Source organism: Tympanuchus pallidicinctus, unplaced genomic scaffold (assembly GCF_026119805.1).
Source record: "Tympanuchus pallidicinctus isolate F22 unplaced genomic scaffold, pur_lepc_1.0 scaffold20, whole genome shotgun sequence".
NCBI lineage: Eukaryota > Metazoa > Chordata > Aves > Galliformes > Phasianidae > Tympanuchus > Tympanuchus pallidicinctus.
This window is the reverse complement of record NW_026294722.1, coordinates 802,708-826,170: the sequence shown is the minus strand read 5'-3', so window position 1 is coordinate 826,170 and position 23,463 is coordinate 802,708. Positions and strand designations below refer to the sequence as shown.

At 50.5% G+C, this 23,463-nt stretch overlaps 2 protein-coding genes across 5 annotated transcripts in view; both read left to right on the top strand.

Moving 5' to 3' along the window:
* Positions 1-1,250: 1,250 nt before the first annotated feature.
* Positions 1,251-15,935, top strand: SALL4 (spalt like transcription factor 4). Of its 4 annotated transcripts, none has more exons than XM_052683950.1 (4): positions 1,251-2,135; positions 9,586-12,111; positions 12,765-13,072; positions 13,787-15,935. In XM_052683950.1, exons 1-4 carry the CDS (start codon positions 2,066-2,068, stop codon positions 14,207-14,209), a joined length of 3,327 nt encoding a protein of 1,108 aa, XP_052539910.1. In that variant the 5' UTR covers positions 1,251-2,065; the 3' UTR covers positions 14,210-15,935. The 4 variants fall into 4 exon arrangements, with proteins under 4 accessions (XP_052539910.1, XP_052539913.1, XP_052539912.1 ...); XM_052683953.1 differs by lacking the exon at positions 13,787-15,935 and adding an exon at positions 13,506-13,734; XM_052683952.1 differs by lacking the exon at positions 1,251-2,135 and adding an exon at positions 2,705-2,807.
* Positions 15,936-21,782: 5,847 nt separating this feature from the next.
* The window catches only part of ATP9A (ATPase phospholipid transporting 9A (putative)), a 52,558-nt gene continuing 50,877 nt past the window's right edge, over positions 21,783-23,463 (top strand). Inside the window, exon 1 of the mRNA XM_052683422.1 lies at positions 21,783-21,923. Within this exon, the coding sequence (XP_052539382.1) occupies positions 21,856-21,923 (68 nt within the window). The 5' untranslated portion in view covers positions 21,783-21,855. The remainder of the gene's footprint in view (positions 21,924-23,463) is intronic.

Genomic DNA, 23,463 nt, shown 5'->3' with positions numbered 1-23,463 from the left:
ATTCCATATGACTAAATAGAGTTTCTCCTGCGTGTTAAGCATACCCCACCAAGAGGAGGGCTTTGTGAGGCATTGTGAAATTTGTGATATTTGTGGATTGAGGAAAGGGCAAGGAAAGTGGTGTGAAAAACAGAATTTGTTCCCCAACCTCCAACAGCTGCCCAAGGAGGAAGGTGATACCTTCTGCTCCACCGCATTTTCTCTAAGATTTGTATTATCCTTCCCTAAATAAAACCCCTCAGGAGACACTACAAAAGGAAAACAAAACTCCAAGAGAACATAACCAACAAGATCACGGTGCACGGCTCCCCCGGGTCTGCAGTGCTGAGGTCCTTTCATGGCTGGCCCACACAACCCACAGAGCAGTCAGTCTGCAGTCCTATGGGCACCTGACATGGCTGTGTCCACAGCTCAAACTTTAAAATAATGGTACAGATCCCAAATTTTGCTGATAAAAATGCTGAAAAAGTCACCAGTAAAAGGAGACTGTGGCATTGTGCAATGGGCTGTGGCAACAGCACGACCCAGTCATCTACCATTGTTTCCTCCCCCCACCTTCTAGCAAGATTTGGCTTTTTCTCTCTAAATCACCCTCCTGAGTCATCCCCCCACCCCCTCCAGCCACAGCTCTATGGATTGATGTCTGCAGTCCCGCAGCTTCACAGCTGGGGAAATGCTGTCCTCATTTTACAAGTGGGAAACTGAGGCACAGACCCCGGCAAGCAGTTTGCTGAGGGACACAATGGTAAGCAAACATGGGGTCCAACAGGCCAAACCTCCATCTTCTGAACCCAAATGAATGTAACCCCACCCCTGGAGGCATTCGAGGCCAGGCTGGATGTGGCTCTGAGCAGCCTGTTCTGGTGGTTGGCGACCCTGCACACAACAGGGGGTGGAACCGATGGATCGCTATGGGCGTTTTCCACCCAGGCCACTCTATGATTCTATCACCCCTCGGCCAAATCAAGCACTCCCCGGTGCCTCGTCACCCCGCTCCATTTTTTCACAGTCCCTGGAGGAGATTCAGCACGAAAGCAGAGGAGCTCAGGACTCCCACGCCCGTTTTGCAGCTCGCTCTTCCAAACCGTCCCGGAGCCGCACGCCCGTCCCCGTATCCCGGTGGGCTCCGCTGCTGCGCTGGGGGCGGGCGGAGCGGCCGGCTCTGTGCCGCGGCCGGCGGCGGGGCGGTGACACGGTTGGGGCCGGGGGGGGTTGAAGGGGGGAGGGGGGTAACGGTGGTGCGTTTTTTTTCACGTGTGATCAAACAGGAGGGAAAATATGAAACGGATTCCGCTCTGCACTGACGCAATTAACGTGGTGCGCGCCATCGTTCTTGCTTCGAGTTTTTCACATGAATCCTTCACGCGTGCAACGTGTCGGGTTTTTTTTGTTTTTTTTTTTTTTTAACGCGACTGGCCCGATTTTGTCGCTCCCCAGAAAGTGAGACTTAAAAGAAGGCTTTAAACAAATGAAGCAACGCCAAGCGTAATTACACGCCGTCTGGATCCGCTCGTAAAGCCCCTCAACGTGCTGCAGCACCAGCAGACCCCGCTTCGGACAATCTCGTTTCCACCTTATCTAACGACAAGAGGGAAATTAGTATTGTCTCTTGCTTCTGTTTGCTTGCTTTCTTTACGGAGGTAAAAAAAAAAAAAAAAAAAAAAAAAAAAAAAAAAAAAGTATCTCATAAGTGCAATATAAAAAGCGCAGGTGAGATAAGGAAGCCATCGGCCCTGGCGGCCGCGTGTTTGTTTACTCCCCGAGCGGGATCTGCTCCCCCCCCCGGGCCGCACCGCCTTTGTCGCCGCGCGGGGCCGAGCCGGGACTACATCGCCCAGCGTGCCCCGGTGCGCCCTGATCAATGGACCTTATTTGAATAATCTGTGAGCCCTTGGACTCAGGCCAATCAGCTGTCAGGGACCCATGATAAATCGCAATGCATTATTGATAATCATAATTACTCTGACATGCGCATTCCGCCCAATGGGGGTAATTTCCCAACTCTAGGAATTTGTTGTGAAGAGGAAAATAATTGCTACTATTTTGCTCCCGATGCTGGTGCACCATGTCGCGACGGAAGCAGGCGAAGCCCCAGCACATCAACTCCGAGGAGCAGCCCCCAGATGCTGCAAGTGGTAAGGGGGGGGCGCGGTGCTTTGCAGCCCGGCTGATGCGCGGCGGAGGCAATGGGGCGATCTCGGGGGGGGGGCTTTTCTTCACCCTCGTGCTTCGCCCTCTGCTCCTTCCCCCGTCGGGCTCCGACCCCGGTTCCCCGCTGGCTTTCTGGGGGCGCTCCGCTCCCCTTCGGGGGCCCACCGCGGAGTTGCTCCACGGAGCTGCCCGCACGGGGGTGTTGCGGGTTGGTGCTGCCCGCAGCACGGCCCCAGGGGCCCTCGCCGTGGCGGCCTCCGGTGCCCCGCTTCCCCCCCGTCCCGCGGAGCAGCGCCGGATCCCGCCTGGGGGGCGCGGGGTGCGGCGGCCCCGTGCGCTCAGGGTGCGGCCCCGTGGGAGGGGACCCCCAAACCTTCCCTGGGGCGGAAAGGATTTTGGGTGGGGGGGGGGGGGGCGGGAGGGACGGAAGGAATTGTGAACCATCTTCTCGGGGGTAGGAAATAACTCGTTCGGTTTCCCGATTTGCCTATTTCTCGGTAGTTAGATGAAGACTTTGTGGGGCTTTTAAAAGGAGAAAAAAGAGGTTGGGGGGGGGGAGCGCTCGGACTATTTTTGTTGGAGATCACAATCGCCCTGGACCTTTTGTAGCTTGACCTCCAGCCATCTTTGATTTCCGACTTCCTAAAATAACTCCGGTGAGCTAACGCGGGGTGTGCGGGAGCGCTTTGTATTTGGGTGGTGCGGGGTTTTTCTCTCCCGCAAATCGCTCTGCCTCCTTTTCGGTGAGCTCGCAGCCCTTTGCCTTGCGAAGGGAAGAGGAAAGGATATATTTAAACTTCAATTAGCCCTGGGTGGGCGTGCAGAGAAGTGGCTGTTTGCCGGCGTTTCCCCGCAGGAGAGAGGAAGGCTCGGGGCTGTCTCCGTGCCCGGCTTCCCCCGGCGGAGCCGCATCTCTCCGCGGGGCTCCTCTGCGTTGCAGGCTCTCCCCGCTCTCCGCACCCCGGGCAGTACGGAGGAGCGGGGGCAGCTCCCGGGGAGGCGGCGGCCCCGGGGTCCGTAGCGGTGCGGGAAGAACTGCCGGAGCGGCCCCGGCCGCTTCCTTAGAGTTGTGGGTGTTGTGGTCAAGCACTTCTGTAGATCAGCTCTAAAGCTTTGGGGGATTCTTTGCCTTCCCAAAGGGCTGCTTTTCTGGGAGGGGGGGGAGGTGAAGGAGGATTCCAGTCCTGGAATTGATCGATACCAATGCACGTTACGGGAGCTGTTGATTCCCAAACCGCAGGAGGTTAGGGCTCTTAATTTTTTTCCTCCTCCCCCTTCTCTCTTCTTTGAGTCGAAATGTGCAATTGTTGGGTCCGGTTAATGGTGACTTAAGAATCGGCAAGCTGGCCAGAAGGCAATAAATCCCATGTTTAATGCATGACTGTTTTCCTTTGTGCATATGGTTAGGTTGGGGGATGGAGGTGATGTTTCCACATGTAAATCTCTGCCCGCTGCTGGAAAGCCACCTCCGGGGCTGCGCTGAAACAAAAGGGTTAATAACTCCTGATGCGGCCCATCGGGGCGGGGGAGGTGTACTGCGAGGGGAGGATCGCTCCGCACCGCGCACTTGGGGCAATGGGCAGCTGCTTTTGTGTTGGACGACCTTTTTTTTTTTTTTCTTTCCCCTTTTCTTTTTTCCTCGCCCTTCTTTTTACATATCCTTCTATGAAACCCTCCGCCCCCCATGAGAGCCGGAGCAGCACGGGCCAGGGGGAACCTGGCGAAGTTCTCACCCCTCCGGGGGGTTCTGCTCCCGCCGGGATGGGGCCGGGGCCGCCTTTGTGGGTCGAAGCGGAGGCACCGGAGCGCCGCCGGGATGGAGCCGGGATGGAGCTGCCGGGCGCCGCCCCGCGGCCGCGCTCTGCCGGGACCCCTCGGGCCGGCCTCGGTCGGGACACGTCCAGGCGGCGCGGCCCCGAGCTCTGCGGGAGCTCCGTGCCTTCCCAAATTAAAACACGTAGGTTCCGAGTGTCTGATCTCCGAAGCGGTACCCATATTCCCCGCTCCAGGTGTGTCGGAGTGCCGAGGGCACATAACAAAGTGGAAATACCGCAGGGATTTGGCTGGGACGTTATCGACAGTATATACATAATCGAAATAATAAAATCAAGCCCTTATCTCCTAGTTTGCAAATGCCCTTTTTTTTTTTTGTTTGTTTCCCGAAGCGATGCGGACCCACCTCTGCGAACAATGCGGCGCGTTAAGCTGCGGCGCGGCCAACGCGGTGATCAATTAACAGGTCAAAAAATCAGCAGGTGGGCATCGGGGGATCATGCGGTAGAGAGAAATTAGCATTTCCACAGAGGGGATGAAAATGGCCATTGTGCCCCGTAGCCGCCACTAAAAATATATATATATAAAACCATCTGATTTATTCTTAAAAATACAGTATCAAACTGCAGCTTTTCTCAGGGTGGTTCTGGACTTCGTTTCTTCAGTCCCGCGCTCTGTGCGTGGAGTTGTGCTGATGTTGGTGAGGTGTTCGACGAGGAAAGTGACGAGTTTGGTAGCGGTGGGTTTTATTATTATTCGTTTGGATTCGTCCGAAATGGGCGCAGAGCGGGGAGGGGGGTGGGAGAGGCTGGGATGCCGGGGCTGCGCGGCCGGAGGGGCCCGGGGCTGGGCGATGCCCGCTTGTTTTTCCTTTTACGTAAGTGAAACATTATATTGGTTGTAGTGATGGAGCCCTTCGCTGGGCTCGGCGGCATGTGACGTTTTGACAGAGCTGCTGCTCTAACCTTTGCCTCCTCCCGCTTGCTGTGGGTGGTAAGTTGATGTCAGGCTTACAATTAGGACTCTCATGCAATTGACCTTGGCAGCGGGGTTTGTGCCGTTTAGCTCGGTCTTAAACACTGTACTCGTGTTAAGTGCGGTCCGGGGCCGCCGCGCTCACAGCAGCGGGAGGAGCGCACCGCGGAGCTCCGCGCAGAGCAGGTAGGGCCGGGCCGGGCTGCTCGTGCGGGGGGGAAAGCTCTATTTTTGTTACAGCACTTTTGCTTTGTAGCAGGACGGGGGGAGCCCGTTTGCTTTAAATAATAATAAGAAGAAAAGTAATACCAGTGCATGGGTGGCCCGTGGGTTTGCGGGCCCCGCTCCCCCCTCCCCGCGGGCCGTGAGTGCCCTCCGCTGCCCGCCGGGCTCCGCGCGGCGCGGATAACCGCGGGCGGGGGGCACTGCGGCGGCTCCGGGCTGTAAAGCACTTCGGAACGACCTCCGGAGGCTGCTGGGCATGGAGCGGGGCTCAGGGCCTCTCTGGGGGAGTGGGGGGGCTGTGAGCGGTGTGCTGGGTTCGAGAGCTGCGAACTTTTTCCTTCTTCCACGTGCGGCTGAACGCTGCTTTGCCCCTCGGGTGCGGTGTTGCCGTGGCTCACGGTGACCTTGGGCGGATCTTTCTCTTTGGTAGAGAGACGACCAAAAAGCAAGTCATTAGATAGGTAGGTGGTCAGATGGTTTAGAAAAAGGCCTTGAGGAATCCTGAAAGCACGAGGAGTTGCAGTCGGGGTAACACGTGGATGGCTTGGGTAACAAATGCTGCAGATAAATTCGGCAGAGAAAGCACTGAGGCCTTTGGATTACTCCTGTAAGAAATCAGTCCAAGGCTTGGCGTGCTCAAATGAGTGACTTTTTTTTTTTTAACTTTTTCTTTAACTATAAATATATTTAAAAAAATGTGTTATTTTGCATTAGGGCAGAGGGGAAAGTTCAGACAGTTCTGGAAGTGGCCAGACTTGTCAGCTGGAGGCGTGAGGGGCAGCAGGGCAGTGCTGGGGGGCACAGAGGGCACCTCAAGGCTGACTGCTCCCAGCCTGCAGGAAACGGGCACGTGTGTCCACAGCCGAAATCATGTTCCAGTATTAGAAGCTGATCATACCTTGTCAGAGGGAAAAGTACTCACCGAAGGCATTAAAGTGCCCAAAGGAGGAAAAAGAAAACAGTTTTAGCCCTGATTCCTTCTAAATCACATCCAAGAAAACTTTCTCACAGTTGGAAAAAAAAGGAGGCTGCTAATTGCTGAGCTGAGCAGAGGGCCAGCAGCGCCCAGCTTGGAATGAAATCAAACCAGATAAGATTTACTTCTCTTTTACTGGCTCTTTCTCTCTCAAAAAACCACCTCCCTTAATTCGAGCAGTGTGGATTTTATCAGCCCTTCTTGTCGATGACCGCCTTGTCCTACACAATAGTGGATTTTTTCCATCCATTTGCCAGTGATTCAATCTAACCCCCCCTGCTGGGTTTACTGCATTCTTCTAACTTATTGGATAACTAGATGCTGGGAGATAACATTCCTGAAATTCGGGGGTGGGGAGATTTAAAAAAGAAACAACAACAAAAAGAAAAACCAAAACCCGCAGCACCAAGGACAGGAGAAGCCCTGCTTCTGAGAAGCCTTTGGAGAGGGCAGAGCAGAGTGCTGTGGCTGGCTTGGGCTGCTCGGGAAGTGCTCAGAGCTGGGGCTCAGCTGGGTGCAAGTGTGGTGTTGGTGTCAGTGGGGTGTTGGAGTGCTCCTCTGTGTCCCAGCTGCTGTGGGGTGACTGAGCGCCGTATTCCTGCTGTGTATCTTCCAAAGCACCACCAACAAAGTGTTTTGAGATTAATGAAGCGCTGTACTTCATTTCCCTGTTGTAGGGAAGCATTATGCCTTTCTTTCCCTTCTGTGTCATACAGCAGGGCAATGCAAGCTGGGAATTTGGAGTGCTCAGCTAGTGCCTTGCTGATGGGGGAACTGGCAACCAAAATGTGATGGTAGCAGTGCTGGCAGCTGCACGGGGCAGCCCCACCTGCTGCTCCTGGGCCTGGGGATCTGCTGCTCCATCTGAGAGGTGGCAGGGGTGTGTGAGACCAGAAAAGTCACTTCTGGAACTCCTCAGAGTTCTGGAAATGGAGGATGTGGATTTTGTTGGAGCTGGAGGGAAATGACAGTCTTTGGATGTAGCACATCTTATTGGTGGCAAAAGAAGAAGGAGCTGTCAATGGGACGGAGTTATGATGGTATGCTTGGAAGTAGCTTGAGAACTTGTCTAGACACAGTTATGCTGGAACACCTCCTTGGGGTGGGCTATAGTCTGTTCTGCTCCACCTGAAGCATTTCATGAGGCCTCCATGGAGATGCAAACTCAGTGGTGTGATGTGTGTGTGCTCACAGGAGACGTGGGCAGAAAGTGTTGCTCTTCCTGAAGCAAAACCTAGGAGTATTTTGCAACTCAGGGGAAGATAAAGCTCCAAATACTAAAGGACTTGGAAAAGAGGTTTTGGTGTTTACGGCTGTGGTTCTGTGAAGTACCTGTTGGGTGGGAATAGTTACTCATGTAGTCAAGGAAAGACCCAGAGTCTGTGCAGCACAGTTAGAGAAGGCACTTCTTCCACTGTTGAGTGCTTTCTTTTCCATTGAAGCTGCTCGGACTCTCCCAGACATGGGAGCTTGAAGACATCCATTCTTGACCTCAGCTGACACTAATTATTGACCGAGTTCTGCATCATGTACTTCTTCTACTTAAGCACTCTACAGACTAGATTTGTTTTTTCGTAGTTAAATTGAATTTAGACACATCAGTTTCCCGTTTGCAGTGGGAAGTATGTCAACAAAACTCTTATTTTTGTTTTTTCATTTCCTTCATTTGTGAAAGTTGTTTGGGGGGGAGGGGTGAAAAAAATGTGTCACTCTCCCTGACTTGCTGTTTAGATATGAGGGTTTGAAACCGTGTTGATCACAGCTAAGAACACCTCGTTTTGAAATGTAACCTGAGGCGTGTTTAGTAGAATTGCGTGTGCCCAGATTTGTATTGCAGACTGCAGTACAGCAGGTCTCCAATACACAGAGGCTGGAGTTGAACTAGTTTTTTAAAGAAAGCTTTCATGTGTATTTCCATCACTCATCACGTTAAGCAGTTAAAGTTTTGATTAGTTGAATATATATGTATATATAATACTCTTTTACCTGGACAAATGTCAAGGTTTACAATATCACCCCCCACAGAGCTCTTATGCTGCCCCAGAGCAGATGGTGAACGTGCTGGGGCTGCTGCCCAGACACCTCCACCCTGCCATGTACAGGATATACACGTATCGGATGTGTGGTTCAGTTACACCTTTAAAATGAAAGCCACAGATCACTCTGGTGCTTGCAGAGTGCTTGGTTCCATTTCAGGACAGTGTGGGTTGGTAGTGTGGAATCGGAGCTCAGCCCTGGGGTGAAGCACTGGAGATGCGGGACCTGAATCCAAGGGGACTTTTGATTCAGATGTTGTGGAGGTGGGACTTGCAACGTGCCCCTGGTGCGTGTGGGAGGCGAGTGGGGGACTTGCTTGCTGTGCCCTGGCACCCATAAGGCTTGGAGCGCTTACTGCAGGTTGCAGGATGCTGTGTGGTGCTGGGCTGTCCAGAGCTGTGCCCGTTCCTCCTCACTGCAGTACAGGGGCCTGGAGCTTCATCTCCTGCATGCTCACCCAGCTTGAGCTGGCAGGAGCTTGGTGCTTGAAGGATGGTTGGGTTGAGCAAAAACATCCTGTTTTGGTTTAGAATTTCTCAACCTCTCTTCCCATTCTGGTACTTCCCTGAGTCATATTTTGTATGTGTCCTCTTGCAAATAGTGCTTGGTTTGTGGGGTGGCAGCAGGTGGAGGGCAGGGGTGGACCTGCGGGTTTTGTCTCCATTTAGTGAGAGAAGGAATAATTTACAGATGCAGCTGAGCACTGCATCCTCACTGGGTCTGAAACTTCATGTGTGTCACAAGCAGGGCTACAGCTCGGCATTCCAGTAGTTGTCAGCATCAGTGTAGGTTCATTTCTGCCTCTGGGGTTCTTGTGAATTAATTGTTGTCTTGTTATTGCTGTGACTTTCTAGAGGCCTTTTCATGTGAGTTTGCTTCTGAAATATTTCAGAGCTAATATTAGAGTTAATTTTGCTTCTGTCAGCCCTCTTAGGTAGTAATTACCTCCATAATGGAGGAATGAATGTCATTTACTGTATTGGTGTACAGTGAGGAATGAACTGCTCTGAACTTTGTGCTAACAATTTCTGTGAGGCCATAAACTAAGAATTTTGAAGTTCAAACGAACAAAAACAACTGAACACAAAGTTAGCTTACAGTAATCAGGTTTTTCCTCTGTTAGGGTGCCTGTTTTTTCTCACCTGGGTCATGCTCCAAGCCATTTTGCGGGGACTAGCTGGCTTGTACTGTTCTATTTCTATCTGTATGAAGGGATTTGTGATAAACTTCTGTCAAGCCTCATGAGGCTTCCTTTGTATTGGTTTTATGGAAAACAGAACCGAGATGCGTAATTTCTTAACACTGCCAGTGCGCTCGTGGCAAAGGAGTAGGATTTCAATCCACAAACTGGACTGTGGGACTCTCAGAACATCCTGTGTCTTTGGCTTGCAGTTCTGGTGGGGCCAGTCTAAATCCAGCAATTAACAATGTGACTTCTTTGTTTCAAGGGAGTCCACGAGACGTCCCAGGTGATGGAGACGGCGAAATGAGCTCCAAAAGGTGCCGAACAGAGGAAACAAAGATCTGTGAGAAATGCTGTGCAGAATTCTTCGATCTCTCTGAATTCCTTGAGCATAAGAAAAATTGCACTAAAAATCCGCCTGTCCTAATCATGAATGACAGCGAGGGAGCAGTCCCTCCTGAAGGCTTCTCCGAAGCTGCTGTCGGGAGCTTCTCGAGTGACCGAGGGGATAGCAGGGCACGCAAGGACACTCAGGCGAAGGGCTGCGCCGGTTCCGCGGAAAAGAGAGAAGGAAAAATCGACGCGGAATCGGTAGGAGGGATGTACCTCAAAATAGAACCCCCGGCTGCACCCGCGACTCCTGGGCTGAGCTATCTACCAAAATCCAAAGTACCGAACACTAACGTGACTTTGCAGACGATACGTGGCACTAAAGTGGCTGTGAACCAGCGTACCACCGACGCCATCGCTTCTTCAGCCGCCAGCTTTAACGCTATTCCAATGATCCTGGAGCAGCTCGTGTGCTTGCAGCAGCAGCAGCTCCAGCAGATCCAGCTGACGGAGCAGATCCGCATCCAGATCGCCATGATGGCCCCTCACGCCCTGCACCCCTCCATAGCCGCTGCCGCCGACCCGCTGAAGGCACTGGGTGCTCACATGTCCCAGCAGCTGTCGGCCGCCGTGGCGCTGATCGGGCAGAAGGCGGGGAGCCAGAGCCTATCGCTGGAATCCTTGAAGCAAGGCAAACTACCTCATGCTAACACTGGTGTTGCGGCCGCCGGCTCGCTGGCTGCCGGCCTCTCCTCCTCCTTCCCCCTGAAGCCGGAGGCGAGCAGAACCTTCGCCGGCTCCATTTCTCGGTTCCCGAATCCTTTGCTACCTCAGTCCTCCCACTCCGTCATCTTCCAGAATCCCCTTTCGGCCGTTTCTTCTGTCATAGATTCCTCAAAGAGGGTGAAAGGGAAACCTCCCAATATTTGTGTGTCTGAAAGCAAATCGAATGCGGAGGAGCCGTTCTTCAAACACAAGTGTAAATTCTGCGGCAAGGTCTTTGGCAACGACAGCGCCCTGCAGATCCACCTCCGCTCCCACACCGGGGAGAGACCCTACAAGTGTAACATCTGTGGTAACCGCTTCACAACCAAAGGAAACCTTAAAGTGCATTTTCAGCGTCACAAAGACAAATACCCCCACATCAAGATGAACCCTTACCCGGTCCCTGAGCACCTGGACAATGTTCCCACAAGCAGTGGGATCCCGTACGGGATGTCTGTGCCACTGGATGAGTCTAACCTGATTGTGGATAGCAAACCCCTGCTGACAACCCTGCCTACCTCTGCAGCCTCCAGCGCTCCTCCGAATGCCCCCAGCCTCACGGGCACCAAGGAGCCGGCCGCCTTCTCAGCAGAGCTGCCTTCTCGGCCTTCTCCAGACAGCGAAGGCGGCTCTTCCTCATCTGGGGCAGTCGGTCATGAATCAGGAACGGAGCAGAGCTTGAGCTCTCCGCAAGCTGCCTGCAGCGTGAGCATCTTCCACGTGGGCGGGTCGAACGAGCAAGGCTCAGAAACATCCAAGCTTCAGCAGCTGGTTGAGAACATCGATAAGTCCACTGCGGACCCCAACGAGTGTCTGATCTGTCACAGAGTGCTGAGCTGCCAGAGCTCCCTCAAAATGCATTATCGTACCCACACCGGGGAGAGGCCGTTCAAGTGTAAAATCTGTGGCCGTGCCTTCTCCACCAAAGGGAATCTCAAAACTCATTATGGTGTCCATCGGGCCAATACTCCTCTGAAGATGCAACACTCGTGTCCTATCTGCCAGAAGAAGTTCACAAATGCGGTTGTGTTGCAGCAGCACATCCGCATGCATATGGGGGGACAGATACCTAACACACCCCTGCCGGAAAATACCTGTGACAGTGCTGAAGTGGATCCTGCTGCAGCTGAGAAGAACGGTGACATCAGCCGCCCAGATGAGGGCATGGAAAGCATGGAGATGGAAGAGGACCTGGAGTCTCAGGATGGCCCCCGGAGTTCCTCCAAACCTTCTACCCCATTCGATGCACAGTCAGAATTGCCGGCCGCAGCCGCTGGCTTCTCTGGCATTGCAGCACTGGAGAATCAAATGAAGATTGTCAACTCTGCTCTGAACCTGCAACGACAAAGCAGCTTGAAGTCTAGTGACAATGGCTCTACAGAAAGTGACGGCATGACGAACGATTCGTCTTCTGTGGCTGGAGATCCAGACTATCAGAATGGCCGAAGTCCTGCTGCCTCCGAGTCCACCTCGCTGCAGGCTCTGTCCCCTGCCAACAGCCAAACTGAGAGCGTGAGGTCAAAGTCCCCGAGCTTCACCAGCCAAGAAGATGTAGGCACGGGAAGTAAATCAGAGGGCCCTGAGGGTGCTGCTGGAGAGATGGAAGGGGTCGTTGCTTTGGATTTAACTTATGGCAACATTGGTCGGAAAGTCATTAAAGAAGAACCTGGGCTACACTTTGCAAATGGAGAGTATGGTGAGTAATGTGAAATGCTGCAATAAGTTGGGGTGGGGGAGTGGGATGGAAGAAAGTCTTTTCTAGCAGGACAAACAGGAGGAAAAACCTATTCAGTTCCCCCTTCTCCATTTAGACCGTGCTTTCCTGCCTCAGACTCAAAATTTTAGAAAAAAAGTTCAAGGCTTAAAAAAAAAAAAAAAAGACATCTCATGCAAGGGGAGCACAGCCCCTTAAAATAAGCAGAGGCTGTGCGCTTGCTCTATTTCCTGGACATACCTGATACTTCCCAGTAGCTATTTAAAGTATACATGTTGATATTCTGTGGAAAACCATTTAACCCAAGAATGTGGCATTAAAACACTGGAGCATTTTGTGGGGTTTTTTGAGCTCTTTAGCACCAAGAATGATGTTTATCTAAATTTGGTGAGGAAGTGAGAATGTTGAAGTCTTAAGTTCATTAGAAAAGACAGGAATGAGAAGATTTTTTGTGTATAACAGCCCTACCATAGAGCTCTACAGGGCTCTGCAAGCACGTATCTCTAAAGGTGGGGACTTCTGTATCCCAGACAGACTTTTCCTTGAATGCAGATGTAGGTGGGATAAATACTGTGGGTGCGGGTGTGTGTAAATAAATGTCTGTGTATATATATGTATTCCTTTTTTCTCTCAAGGTCGAAATAGTATTCCAGCTACTTTTGTTAGAGCCCCACCAGCCCTCATAAAAATGGAAATACCAAGTGAGCGTCCCATTAGCACTGGCCATTTCATTGGCCCACCAGCTCTCTCCCCTGGTGTTGCCCCTCTTCTGGTGCCACGACCGAAGTTCTGCCGTCCAGCCAAACAGCACATCTGCACTACGTGTGGGAAGAACTTCTCCTCCGCCAGCGCCCTGCAGATTCACGAGCGGACGCATACAGGGGAAAAGCCATTTGCCTGCACCATCTGTGGGAGAGCCTTTACAACAAAAGGGAACCTGAAGGTAAGCTGCCTGCTGCACTGTGGTCCCCTTTGCTGGGGAAGGCCTTAGCAAGGAGGGAAGAACTACTGCTGTTGGGAACAGCTTGGGTTTTCTTTTGGCTCTTCAAATGGTCGCTTTGACTCCTGTCTGTTTATCTGCAGATTAGTCCATTTTCCCTACAGGGGACTCACGGCTCCTTGGTGCAAGTCCTATGAGAAATGTTCAGTTTGCTTGCATAAATGCATTTGGGGAGGGAAGATGTTAAACTGTGCAATTTGTGAGCAATTGCTTGTGGGAAGCAGCAGCACCTTGTGTGCGGCACGGGAGATTTTAGCTTAGGTGTAACATCTCTTCCAAATTGCTTGGTGAGGCCTTTTTTCTTATCTTGCATTGAGTAGTACTGCTTCAGTGCAGTCTGTTGGTGGCAGATAATGTGGCTTTTCTTTTTTGAAAGGTAGGGGAGCAACCATGCTGATGTCATTCCAAATAAGTGTAAGAATGCACTGCTGCAAGCGCTCCAGTAGTAAGCTGAGGAGCCATGCTGCTGAGTGACTGTCATGCAGGTGGAAGGGTGAGGATAAAGGCAGGCGAGAACTAACTGGCTTAAACACCTACCTGAAGGCACACTGACTATGAATGCACTCATAGCTTCTTCTAGTTGCAAGCAAAGCAGAATGTGAGTTTGTCGTAAAAGAATTGTGGTGTTAATGATTCTCTGTTTCCCTTCCTGGAAAGGTCCATGTGGGAACTCACATGTGGAATAATTCTGCCAGGCGGGGAAGGAGGCTTTCGATCGATAACCCCATGGCTCTACTGGGGAATGACCCCAAGAAGGTGTCCGAAATGTTTCCCAAGGATATCATGGCTCCTTCGGTGAGCATTGACCCCACAGTGTGGAATCAGTACACGGCGGTACTCAGCAATGGCATAGCAATGAAGACCAACGAGATCTCCGTGATCCAGAGCGGCGGCTTACCGACCCTTCCGGGCAGTGCTGCGGGTGCTTCAGCAATAAACACTGCTACGGTTTCCAAAGCGGATGGGACCCAGTCTGGGGCTGCTTCTGACACGGAAAAGGCCGGCGGAGCTGCTGCAGACAGCGTGCCAAAACATCAGTTCCCTCACTTCATGGAGGAGAACAAAATTGCTGTTAGCTAAGAGCTCTAGTGAAGATGACGTGCAGAAAGAACAAATATATATATACAAACATATATTTTTAAGAGATTCCACTTCAGCCTCCTATTTTCCTATTGACGTGCAAATGATTTTATGGTTGTCTTTGTAAGATTACGTTGCCCAGAGTACAATCATGGTATTGCTTTGCAAATAGTAAATAATAAAGAATAGGTTTTCCTTTTATTTGGAAAGATGCGGGTCTTGCAAAGTAGTTCTTATGTGTGACTTTAATGTGTACAGCCTTACAGAAATTTCTACAACTTGAAATTCCAAAGGTTTAGATTATTTACCTCTTCATTTAGAGTGAAATACTTGGGGGTTTTAAATAGAGTGGAAACAGCCTACTGTTGGTGGAGAAGCTTGTATTTGCTGATAAGAAATGAAAGCTGTTAATGCGGGTAAATATCCTAGAATGTCTGCCGCCCTCTTAGAAGTAGTTTTTCTGTTTGAATTTTTGGCTCTGTGTGATTTCTGAATGTACTTTTTTTTTTTTTACTATAATGGCGATAAAAATGACTTTTTTTAATTCCTTTTTGCCTCAGAAGTTCTATGAAAGGAAGTTGCTGTTTTTCTTCAATCACTGCTTCTAAGGAATTCTGTTTCATTGACTGCTGCTTATTTAATAGTACTACTAGAACAGTCCTCCACGTATAGTGCCAAAACCCCTACTTCCAAAGATGTGCAGTTTTTCCTAGATGTTTTATTTCAGTACCAAGAGCCCAAAACAAATGTGGGTGGGTATGTATATACTTTTTTCTTTCTTGAAAGGGAAGACTTGCCTTGGGAAGTCAGGTCTAAAAGCTCTGCAAGGAATCTCAGGTGACTGTTGCAATTAGGCATGGGAACTAGTTTCCTTAGCAAGAGACTTTTTTTTTTTTTTAGTTTTATTGTTTTAATTTGAGTAATTTAGAAGATCAGTCTGTGTAAACCTGTATTTAAATATGAAGTATTCATGCTTAGGTTAAATGTTTTTTTGGGTTTTGGATGGCATTCCTACTCTGGTCATTAAGTTTCTTGGTGGTCTGTGAAGTTGCATTCTGCCAAAATGGTAACTAATGATCCGTGCATATTGTATGAAGGTTGCTGGGATGGTCATCTGGATTCTAAGTTATCTACCTCATTTTTTTCTTTTTGTAGATGTAGTGTCTATTTTTCTATTAATGACCACTGTAATAAACTGAGATTCAAGCAGATGCTTCCATGCACTATCTGAAACCAAAACCTGATGTATTAGTGGAAGCACCTGAAGACTTACTGGACTGACCTTTCACTATTCCTCTGATGTCTGCTGGAGCCTTGTGTAGTGGGCTCTAAAGCAGACTGGAAACTGAGCGTTTGGTAAAGAAGGACTGAGCGATGGAAAGAAGTCTTTGGGACCACAGGAAATCAAGTCCAGTCTCTGTTGTGGAAGGCTCCAAAAGTACAGATTACCAAAAGCTTGTGTAATGTTGTTGCACCTGATTCTTGCTTATGATCTCTGTATGCCGAGTTGTGCCTTTCCTGCTGGACTTGTACGTGAGAACATACCAGTACCTGTTTACACTGTAAGATGGATATTGTTACATGGAACATGCAAAAGGCATCCCTGTTGTCAAGTTTTCTGCATTGTGAATGTATGACTTTTATGTAAGAACTCTGTAGTTTTGAGTATCTACTGACGAGTTTCTGTTGGCATTTTGAGAATAAATTTTGGGATGGCTTTTTCACACACAGTGCTTAAGTTTTTCTGGTGAAGCAGGAACAAGTTTACTGAAGTCAAACCAGCTGTGTTGATGTGAGAGCAGTGTGAGCACAGCACGCCTGTGGTCTCTGCTCATCAGCCTCTCCTCTCACCTGAAGGACTTCCCTGTTCCTCTTTGCTATTAGCTCACTCAACAGGGGCCTCTTTGCAGTTGTGGATGCAGCATGCTCACTGTTCAAGCGAAGGCGAAGACATAAGGTTAAAAATGTTAAATTTGAACTTGAAAATTGGCTTGATTTTTAAGAAAATGATAAGTCTGTAATATATTAGCTGTGTTCTAAAGAAACATTTCTCTTGACTTACCCTTTTAGTCCAAAGTGTTTCAAAAAGTAAGCAGGGACTTCAAGGGGTGAGGTTCCCTCAGTGAGTTTGGTAGCAGCTCCCCAGGTGAGGCTGATGGGCACAGGCTGGAGCAAAGCATGGGTGGCCGTGGTCCAGGTGGAAAGGACCTGCAGCAGTGGGAAGGAAGGCAGAGAGGCTGAGATAGCGGAGCAGGGATAAGCAACGTGCTGTGATGTTCTCCTGATGAAAAGCAGTGTGTTTGCAGCAGTTTGTGGTTGTAGGAACATTTGGGATTAGAAGTGGCTGCCTGTGTTTGCGAGACAGCAGTTGAGGCAGAGAGTTTTCATAGCAGCTGGGTGATGGCACACGGTTGCTGCTTTCAGTGGTGCTCAGCCCCTGGTGCTGAGCTGTGGGGGTCCCATCCTGTGCTGGGCTGTGGGTGAACACTGGCCGTGCACTCAGCTCTGTCTCGCGTTCATCACTGACCTAGAAAAGAGTCTCTGCACACCCAGCAGGGCAGGAAACGTAACTCAGGAGCAAAAAAACCCAAACCATCAGTTGCACACTGCTGTAAATTATTACGTTGTATTACATTATCCTATATTTTCTATTTTCTGAACTTAAAAAGCAACTTACAGTAACTGAACTTAGTTGCTTATAAAGAGTGGTATTTCTTTGCAGCCTTCTTCTGTTAATGCCACTGATACTTGAGAAGGCGTCTGACAGATGCTGATTTATTGGTGTGATTTTTAGAGCTCGTTGTACCTAAATTATGTGCTGGCCTTCCCAGCCAGTCCAGCACAGCATCCCTCTCCTTTCAGAGCTCCTTATGAGTCTCACTCTTGTCACATGTAACTTCTGACAGGGGCAGCTCACTGAGGGGCTGTGGAGGGGTGTGGGGGATCTGCAGCCTGCTTGCCCTTGGGATGGTGATACAGGGGGTGCTTCTGGATTCCCTCCCTATCTGGTCCAGCAGGACACAGCGAACAGCAAAAAAGCAACAAAAGAAATAATTTTAGAAAGCAGTTTGCTAACTGTTGCGTAGAAAAGTTTCTATGCTTTTGCTTAGATAGATGTAAGAGCAAATATGACCCGCAGTATAAGTAAGGTACCATTTTTATTATAACTGCTCTTGGCCATTTGTCCATTCTCCAGTTAGCTCATCTCCTCTTTCAGACCAGCACCAATGCTGGGGGCTACAGGAATGTGAGGGCCAGCTGTGCCTGCCCCAGGGCTGCATGGAGCAAAACACTGCAGGCTGTCCTGCACTGCTGCTGCAGTAAGGCAGGATCTGTGCTGCAACCCTTCATGTGTGATACCTTCCCGGGCCCTCAGTGGCTGTGCAATCACGTGCGTGTCGACTGAGAGGGCTCAATCAGGCTCACAGAGTTGGCTTAACAGCCCCTTACACTCCTGAAGGCCTTTCTCTGCACGTTTGTTTCAGGAAAAAAAATTGTCCCTGTGCAGTCTGTATGTTCAGAGCAGCAAACAGTCGTCTGTTGGCACATTGGCTGTTTTGGGGAAGCCAGCTCGGTTACTCAGGTCCTTAACATTTAGCAGGCGGTCACTCGACGGCTGCTTTCAGTATCTACACCTCCAGATGTATTCTCAGCTCACCGTGTCCAGATTTGGAAAAGTGTAATTTCTTCATTATCCCTTCCTCTGTTCCCCCATCGATTTTGTCAGTCTGACACAATGACCAACGTCTAGAGATGCTTTTTGAAAAGTTTACAAACGTAAAATGTATGACAAATTTGTAAACCATTTGTTCTTAGTTTGAAGGTTTTCGTTTCTTTGATCCCACCCACAGGATGTGTAACAACAGTAAAAATCAGCATGGGAACAGCTTAGAAAACAGCTGAAGCTAATAGCAAAATCATCTCAAGAATAAATAGAATGAAATGGGCGTTTATTTTTCTTGCAATCAGCACCTTTTTCTGTCTTTGTTCCTTATATCTGACAGCTGTCCTAAAGGAATGACAGCTTGACGATATTCTTGTTGTGAAAATTCGATATTGAGGGATTGTCCTCCTCTTGATCTGCAACACATAATTGAGTGAGGAGGGAAAAGATCCCATACAAATACTGCACTTCCTCAGATCAGCGTGAGAAGTCTCTGCTCTGCAGCTTCATTATGAGAACGCCAAATGTTCCCTCCGTAGCAAAGCCTATGGCAGAATGAGCTTTATTGTAGTTTCCTTTAGCAAGTGTTGATGGATTTATGGAGGGCTTCATTAAATATGGGCTTAAAGGATATCCGCTATCGCCCACTTGTCAAAAGAAAAAAAATAATATCAAAGCCGTCTGCGCGGATCAGAGATGCAGGTGTTAACAGGGCATTGTGATCTGGTAGTGTTTAGCTCGCCCATTAATTGCAGTGCTCTTGTCTGAGCTCAGACGCTTGAAAGATAAATTTAAGAGATGAATGCATCCCACGTAGGCTCGGGGCACACAAGCGAGGACAGCGCGGTGCTGACAGTTCCTGCTCCGACATCCCTGTTTGTTTTGTGTTTCTCTTACCAAAATGCTCCTTCCTGGCAATGACGTGTGTGGCTGCTGAGCTCTGGGAGCAGGCATCTTCTGCACGCTGCCCTTGTTTTGAGTGAGTGCCACAGCCCAGGTCTGTCCCAGTAGTGCCTTGAGACAGTGACGTTTCTCCTCCCCTGAGCTTCTGTTTCCGTGTCATCTGTGTGAGTGAGTCTGTATGTAGGGAAATCATGCACGCATGCCTGCAGGTTTGCAAGCCCTTAGCAACCGGCTCCCTGTGCCTGCACGCTGTGTGTCTTGCAGATGGAGCTGCACTGTGTGTGCAGGGCAGCATTTTCAGACAGAGAAGGTGAACCCTGGCCTTTGTAAAGCTTGCAGTTATGAAAGGAGGTAATGACAGGTACAGGCAAAGTGCCACAGCTGGGAGCTGTCTGTGAAATCACGGGCATTTTGTGCAATCAGTTACACACCTGCATCTGAGCAGGTTGTAATAATGTTACAATGGCCTATAATTTGGTACTCATATTTGGGGACAGTGGGGAAAAGCAACAAATATGGTAAGCAAAAGCCAATGCAGCCCCAAAACCTTATTGCTCTTCCAGCATATAAAAAGCCAAGCAGAGTATTGGTGTTGTCACCTTCAATAGTGTTCATCAGGTGAAATCACAGGAGTCCTGTGCGTGACAGACTCAATCATTTATTTAAGTGCATAACTAGAGTAGAATAAAATGTATGGCATACTGTGCTAAATAAGTAATGGACACACATTGCAAACATGCTGTCAAAGCAAACATCTCTTGTTTGAGTGGGTAACTGGCACTGGTCTTGTTTCTTGGAGGAAGGTAGGCACCACCCCCATAATAGCTTAGTGGTGAGGCACTGGAACAGGCTGCCCAAGGAGGCTGTGGATGCCCCATCCCTGCAGGCATTTGAAGCCAGGCTGGATGTGGCTCTGGGCAGCCTGGACTGGTGGTTGGCAACCTGCATACAGCAGGGGGTTGGAACCAGATGATCGTTATGGTCCTTTTCAACCCAGGGCATTCTGTGATTCTACAATTCTATGATTGTATGATTGTATGATTCTAGGTTTACCTACCTTTAATTGGTGTGAGGCAGAGATCCAGGTAAGTGTGAGGATCTGTGAGGGGCTCTGAAAACTCTGCCCATGGGTGAGCAGCTGTGCCACAGGCAGTGGGTGCAGGGAGGGAGAGGAGGGGCCTGATGGGTGATGGAGACCTGGGGAGAAAGGCAGAAGGGTGAGGCAGGAAGGCTGCAACTGCACAGAAAAGAACTGGCGCAGTTGTTGTTCATTTGTAACCCACAGTGCAACTTGAGCTGATGCTCTGGGAGGGCTGGAGAGCAAACAAAGCTCCCCACAAAATTTGACAGGACTTGTTCTTTTGTTCTTTCCTTCTTTTTCTTTTTCTTCTCCTTTTTTCCCTTTTCACTGGGAAAGTTATGACTGTTAATTAAGATCACATTAAACTTAATCTTAAAAAAAAAAAAAAGTTCCATCCATTCAGAATTTGATATGCCAAAAAATGGAGTTTGTGGCTGCAATTAGAGCACTAGACGATGCTCATCAGTTTTCATTTCAGTGTGAGCAGTCTCTGAAGGACTGCAGAGCAGTGTTTGCTGTTCCATCAGGACACATGTATTTTGCACCCAATGGGTATTTTAAAGCCTGTCATTTGAATGCCATGGTTTGTATATTACAATACACAGCATGCTTGTGTGGTGTTGCTGAATAATGATTAATAATTTTTATCATGCATTTTACTTGCCCAGAATCCCATGGTGAAACTTGGCAGGAAAGCACTCTGCAGGTAATGTATGTTTTAAATGGGAATGCCTTGTGTGCTTTAATATGTCACACAGACAGAGCTGTTGGACTTACACTATGGCTCACTTATTCCCTGCTCTTGGTCACTGTCACTGTGGTATTTTAGCTCAGCAGGACAATGAGCTACAAGACAAAGTGCAGGCAGGGCAAGGAGCTGCAGCAGCATTGCCAGCAGGTACAAGGACACAGATCTCTGCCTGGTGACCGATTGTGGGCAGGTTATTTGGTAAGGGAAAGGTTTTGCCAGCAGTCTGCAAGTGGATGAGTAAAAGCTGGCCTTGAACTAGAAAGAGATGTAGATCCTGTGGTGACCAAGACTGCAGCAGAAGATGCTGAAATGGACATGTAGCTCTGTTTTATTTGATCCTTATCAGCACTGGGCATTTCCTCCATCCGTGGGGTGCACAGGTGTGAATCTGGTGGTTTCAGGCAGGAAGGAGGTGGTCAGCAGGAGGTGATCGCCCCCCTGTACTGCCACTGGTGAGGCTGCCTCGGGTGCTGTGCTCAGTGTTGGGCCCCTCACTGCAGGAAGGTCACTGAGGCCCCTGGAGCACACCCAGAGATGGGCAGCAAAGCTGAACAGGGTCTGGAGCACAAATCTTATGGGGAGTGGCTGCAGGAACGGGGAAAGAAAAGCTTTGCAAAGAAAAGCTTTGAGTCTTAAACAGAACAGAAATGTTGGGACGACTCCTGTCTGAATTTACAGTTGAAATCTGAATCAGACCTGAAAGTGAGTCGTGGCCGGGTGTGGGTGATGGTCATCAGGCAAGAATGATGCGAGGGGCAGCCCTGGGATCCTGGTCCTGTGATGTGGGCGGAGGGGTGGTGTAACGGGAGACACAAGCAGCACCTCTACCCGTCCACATGTGCCGGCTGAAGGAGGCAGAGGACGCACAGGTCGTGCCACGGGCCTGTTGCTCCGGGAAAGCCCAGGTGGCCACGCGTGCAGAGGCTGTGCGTGCAAGAGACCAGCGATGCCAGTATGGGGGTGCTGAGCTCGGCTGGGAAGGAGAGCTGGGGGCACCAAGGAGAAGCGGCAGGTGGGATGCGGGATGATGGATGCGGGCGGGCACGGGTGCCGGCAGCGCGGTACCCCGCCGGCGGGTTCCGAGCCGGTGCCGCCCGCGGGTCAGAACCGAGCCGGGGCGGGGCGAACCGGGCGGGGCGCACGCGGCACCTGCGTGCTGGGAGCGTGGCCCCGTCGGCGGAGCCGCGCCGAGCCGAGGCGCTGCTGGGAAGCGCATCCCGCCCCGCTCCGCCCCGGCCGCCGCGGCCATGACCGACAACATCCCGCTGCAGCCGGTCCGGCAGAAGAAGCGGATGGACAGCAAGCACCGCAGCGGGTGAGCGCTCCGCGGGGCGGCTGCGCGAGGCCGGGGCTCCGCTGCCTCGCCGTGCTGCTGCCCGTGTCGCGGTTCTGCTCGGGGCCTCTGCGGGGCGGGGGTCGCCGCTGGGCAGCGGTTGAGGGAGCGAACTGGGAGGAGGAGGAGGAGGAGGAAGAGGAGAAAAAGGAGGAGGACGAGGACGGAGCTGGCGGCCGCTGACAGGTCGTTCCCGGCGCCATTGCCGTGGCACGCCCGGCGCTAGGAAGGATCCTGCCGGGCGGCCCTGCGGAGCCGGGGCTGGGGCAGAACGGGGCCTGCCATTATCGAACCCACGAACCCACCGCTGGGGGTCGGCGGGCACGGAGCAGCGCTGCCGGAACAGCCGTGTGAGAGCCGGGAGCTGCGGGATGGTCCGTGGGAGCGGCTCTGCCTGGGAATGGTGTGCGGGGCTGTGCCGAAGGTCTCCGACTGAACGCTCTGTAACTGTATCAGCGAAAGCAATACAATATCCTTATGCTGGATGTTGCAGTGGATGTGTTCTGCCGGTGCTTCCAGGCAGGAAGCTGAGTAAGAATGAATTTCGGTGGGAAATGGCACTGCCTGCAGACGGCTTGGTGTGCGCGGGGCGCCCGGGTTACCCGGCTGTCAGGTTGCCGTACAGAACTTGGCTCTGCATTGGATGTGTTTGTAGGCGCGGTGAGTGATGCTAGCAAAAGAAAGCAAAGCCTCGAAGGAAATAATGCCTGCTAGAACGAGAGGAAATTGTTATTTTCCCATTGTTTGTTATGGTTTGGGTTGATGGCCTTCATTCAGGTTCCTCTAATTGAAGTTATTGTACTTAATAGGGAGCAGTATAATGAATACTAAACTATCAGCACAGTTTCTGTGAGCTGATGAAGCAGTGTCTGTGGCAGTTAAGGCTGAGCTGGAAGGTACGTGTGATGCAGCACAGAACTCCCAGCCCCTGCATGACATGCGCTGCTGGACAGGTTCCACGGGGTGCAGCCACCATGGCATTGAATTCAGTGATGTGATTGAAAAGGCTCAGAGAGAGGAGGCAGCGGCAGCCAGAGAAATTTCTCAAAGCTTCTTGAATCTTTTTTTTTTTTTTTTGGTCAGAAAATGCTCTGATCTCTGGCACATCTCTACTATGAAGTGGTTGGTAGTGGCTGGCAGTAATAACCTCCACCTAACCCAAGCTGCAGCTCAGTGGCACCAGACCTCACCTGGTGTCAGCAGACACGCAGACACTGCTTCTGTGCCATCAAGAAATGCTGGCAGCCTGAAGTTCTGAAGGAAGATTACGTGGGGTTTTTCTTAATGGCAGTCTGAATAACTTGGCTTTAGGTTTTCTGTTTGGGTATTTGATTGCTTCCTGGGAGCTTATGTCTTGTTTGTCTGATTATTAGGCTGTAATTCAATCAAATGATAGTGTGGGTAGCAAAGCACTGAGGTGGAGGAATCCAGAGTATTATTAGCAACTGCAGGAGGAGTCGGTCAGCAGGCCAGGGCAGGTCCTGGGGTCAGGTCTGGGATGGAGTCTGGGGAGCCCTGCACT